Consider the following 4,388-nt stretch of genomic DNA (forward strand, 5'->3'; position numbering starts at 1 on the left):
TTATGTATGTCTGAGTTCTGGCTCTTGTCTGTTTCTGTCTGTATTCCTGGCCTGCTCTTCTATCGGACTCTCCCCTCTATCTGACTCTCCCCTCTATCTGACTCTCCCCTCAACTCTCACACAGCGAGGGCTGGAAAACGGCCTTCAATGGCGATCAGTATGCTGGCAGAGCCATATCTTTTGGCAGGACTTTAACATATGCTCAGTAGAGAATAATTAGCATTTTTGGGGGAAATAAAATAGGCCTAATTATTTTTGCTTTAATCGTGTAATATTAAATCTTTCCAAAGTTGAATTATATCTTTAGATTACAAATAATCAGCATAGGCCTAATTGACGGCCTGAATTTGTCTAATGCAAACCAGAGACCAAACGCCCCTTCTCGAATACCTCTAAAAACCCAAAGCGCGCTTCTCAAAGGCCGATAAGAAGAACATATCACGAAATAGGCCTACCCCTTCAACCACCGTCAACCAAAGCATTTAAATAACTGTATACATATATCCGAAATTAGTGCGCACATATGTATGTGTGGGCCTACTACAAACACAGCACACCTTTTACAAATGAGATTGAAAGAACGCGGCTATTCATTTCTTTATCAACTCAAAACCAGCCACTAACAAATGTCATAAGGCATTTGCAAGGTTTCTTTCTCTTCCTTTCTTTCTTTCTTTTTTCTTTCTTTTTTCTTTCTTTCTTTTTTCTTTCTTTCTTTCTTTCTTTCTTTCTTTCTTTCTTTCTTTCTCCCTCCCACACACACACGCACACGCGCGCACACACACACAATTGCAAGTGTATTGTGTTTCCCTTAGCAAGTTCCCAAGAGAACGTTTATGCCCCTCGTGGTAATGGAATTTGGCGGTCCTATAGACAAACAAAGCAACATAGGACATTGAACTGTACCAACGCCCTCTTTCAGTTACAGTATATATCAGCCGGATTATAAACTTATAATAAATTTATTTTCGAAACTGCGATGGAGAGTGTAAGGATACGGCAATTTTATTTTCCCTCAGAAAATATTATCAACACGTCTGATTTTTGATACCCAAATGTTTCACTTTATTTGTCAATATATGCTAATTTTCTAAAAACCGCAGCGGGCATTGTTTAAGTGCAGAATATCTCAAATAAGTGAGTAAAAAGGCAGCAGCAAATGGTCAATTCGAAATAACAACAAATAATCCTTACACATGTTCGGTCTTTTATTTAAGGAGTTTCTGTTATGTTGTTGAAGAATACTGTTTTCACTGGTAAAGACCAAGTAGGCTACTGGTAAAGTCATATTTCTGATGTAAATAGCTCCGATATAACCATTGCCAATGTTTGCCATTCACATCCTTGGTTCACAAGCACCCAACAGTTTTAAGGCCATATTACGCACGGTTGCGTACGCGTTTTAGTCCGTCTGCAATGTTGCCATAGTATATATCTATATCCAACAGTGACTCTGGAATAGTCCAACAACTTTAAAAAAACGTGTTTTTGCCGCGTTGATGAGGAAACAGCTAATATATTCGTACAAGATGATCGAGTCTCAATGTGACGGTTTTCAATGAGAAATCCTTCTATTTTGCTGCATGGGACACAGACAGGTTTTCCCTTATCCCAAAAACACTGTAGGCTAGTGATCGACGTGATCAACTGTTAATCAACAAGCAGATCATCACGTTCAGCTACCAGGCCCGAATGCCCTGCAGAGTTCCTTGGCAGGCTGTTCCCTGCGGTGTTTGGGCCTGAGATTGCGACACGCCCAGGTTCGCCAGACCCATATTCATAAAAGCGTTAGCAGTAGAGTTGGGTGCTATAGTAGGCAGGCTAGAGTACGTGCATGAGTATGTGTTAGTATACACTGGATTATTGTAGGAATAAGCCGGATAGCCGTTATAACTATAGGGGCTGGCCGCTCCAACACTGTAGGATGTATTATAGTTCTGAGATCCAGCCAGGCAGGGCTTCCCATCCCGCACCAGCACTGGGACTGCCACTCTCCTAGGTGGGGGAAGATGGTGAGGGTGTCCGGCCATTTCTAGGGTCTTGTCCTGCCGCTGCCGTTTACACTTATACCTCCTGTTCTGGAACCAGATTTTGACCTGTGTGGAGGTCAGTTTCAAAGTGTTCGCCAGGTGTTCCCTCTCGGGGGCGGATAGGTAACGCTGCTGCTTGAAGCGCCGCTCAAGCTCGAACACCTGCGCCTGGGAGAAGAGCACGCGCGGTTTCCGCCGGGTCCTCTGCTGTTTTGGGAGTCTCTCCAAGTCGGAGTGCGCCTGCGGGGACTCCTCACAAGCCCTCACCTCCATTGCGCCACAAGCTTCTGGAGAAATAGAGGAGAGAGGGATTTTAATCATCTAACTTTGACAGATTAATCGAAATGTGCTATACATCCTAATCCTTGAGGTCCGCAGTAGCCTACATGCTGTTGTTGCCTGTTTTCTATAATTCCCATAGGCACTGATTCAGACATTGGATACCAGCAGTGAGGATTATATTGCTAATCAATTACACGAATATCAATTAACCACAAGGGGATATGAAATCAGATACCCATGTTTGTTCTTGAAATATAGTTGTTTTCATGTCGTCATGTCCTATGTGTTTCTTTTTTTTATATCTTAATGGAATCCTCTGAATAAAGGGTAGGCCTAAATACATTAAATAATTAGGTAATATTCAAACATATTCAATATGTAAATACATTAAATAATTAGGTAATATTCAAACATATTCAATCATTAAATACATTAAATAATTAGGTAATATTCAAACATATTCAATATGTAAATACATTAATTTAAATAATTAGGTAATATTCAAACATATTCAATATGTAAATACATTAAATAATTAGGTAATATTCAAACATATTCAATCAGTAAATACATTAAATAATTAGGTAATATTCAAAGATATTCAATATGTAAATACATAAAATAATTAGGGCCTAGTTAAAGTTGGTCCAATAACAAATACGGTAGTCTAGTCTAGTCATTTCAGCTCATTGTGTAGCCTAAGTGTGTAGCTGACAACAACAACAAAATATGCCTCTTTAAATTATTTGATAAAACTGATCATTTAGGATTGTATTATATCTGGTTATTCGGTCATGCATAATTGTCAAAAACGTTTTTTTTCTTCTCCAAAACGATGTATCCTTTATTTACATACGATCCCTGTATGTAGATGATATCGTCGTTAAACTGAAGTAGTCTAGTCTGTGGTAGTCTAGTTAAATGGAAGAAGAAATATGAATGAATTAGGCCTATATTTATGGGTGCTTTGTGGGTGAATTATCATGCAACCGAATTTAATACACGAGACTGATAACCTAGACTAATGCAATCCTACTGAACCTAAAATAATATAATATAATACAATACTTTCTTTCAGAATTAAATGGATAGGCTATGTTGGTAATCCAGGAATCACCCACTCACTGGCTTCTATGTCCTCTTGCTCAACCTCCAGACTGGTGTCGGCTGAAACGAATATCTCCCCGGCTAGACCCGTCTCCATCAGCCGCTCCTGAACCGTCAGACTACTCAGGTAGGCCATTCTCTCCTCTTCTTCCGAGAGCCCGGGACTGGGGCTGTTCCTGTCCCTGCCGGCCAGCATACAAGACGGGGGCGACTGGAGAGTGTATTGGTGCTGCTGTGGACCCAGGTGAGAGCGCTCATGGTGCGGCCCACGGTGTGAGGCAAGCCGCTGTTGTTGAGCATGCTGCTGAAGCTCCAACTTCAGTATGTCCTTGACTGAGAACGGCGTGGTGGAGGCAGAAATAACAGGGCTAGGAAGCATTATTATCATAGGCTCCGATTCGTTCACATGAAGTAGGAATTATAGTCCCTTGGTGAAGTGGCTCATCCGAGCATAAAGAACTCCTCAAGCAGGTGTTTGTTTGGATAGACGGTATTGAAGGTAAACGGATCCAAAAGGGGGTCTATTCGTCTCTGAGAAAAAAAACTACAGTTGCCTAAAGGATTGCTGCGCCTTGCTTTTTATTCGTGGAGTTATGCGAAGGAGGACTGGCTTGTTTCGTGAAGTGACAGCTCTCATCTCTCTACTCTGTGCTCTCTGCCTCGGCTGCTGTGTGTGTTTAGCTAGCTGAGGGATTTGGTTAGACGCAGTTTCTGTTTTGTTGGCGGACCCAAGACGGACGCTCCTTTCCTCCGTTACGTCACGATAAAATGGGATGGGTGACTGCATGGCGCGAGGGCGCAAGCTCTTCTCTGTATTTAGCGTTTAGAGAAGATTATCAAGTAGCAACTATTGAAATGTTTTATTATGTTACAGGATCCCTACGCCGAAATAAACACATCGCGTTATTTCAATTGGACATTTAAAAAAAAAGTAGGATCTAGGCTAGAATAATGTGAATCTGGTATCAG

General features: G+C 41.3%; 1 protein-coding gene across 1 annotated transcript; it reads right to left on the minus strand.

Annotated features, from left to right (window-relative positions):
- Positions 1 to 1,041: 1,041 nt before the first annotated feature.
- On the minus strand, positions 1,042 to 4,123 carry LOC139375686 (homeobox protein Nkx-2.5-like). The gene is made up of 2 exons (XM_071117493.1): positions 3,438 to 4,123; positions 1,042 to 2,317 (listed from the first exon to the last, which is right to left on the minus strand). Exons 1-2 carry the CDS (start codon positions 3,805 to 3,807, stop codon positions 1,680 to 1,682), a joined length of 1,008 nt encoding a protein of 335 aa, XP_070973594.1. The 5' UTR covers positions 3,808 to 4,123; the 3' UTR covers positions 1,042 to 1,679.
- Between the last annotated feature and the right edge of the window lie 265 nt (positions 4,124 to 4,388).

The sequence above is a fragment of the Oncorhynchus clarkii genome, chromosome 20 (assembly GCF_045791955.1).
Source record: "Oncorhynchus clarkii lewisi isolate Uvic-CL-2024 chromosome 20, UVic_Ocla_1.0, whole genome shotgun sequence".
NCBI lineage: Eukaryota > Metazoa > Chordata > Actinopteri > Salmoniformes > Salmonidae > Oncorhynchus > Oncorhynchus clarkii.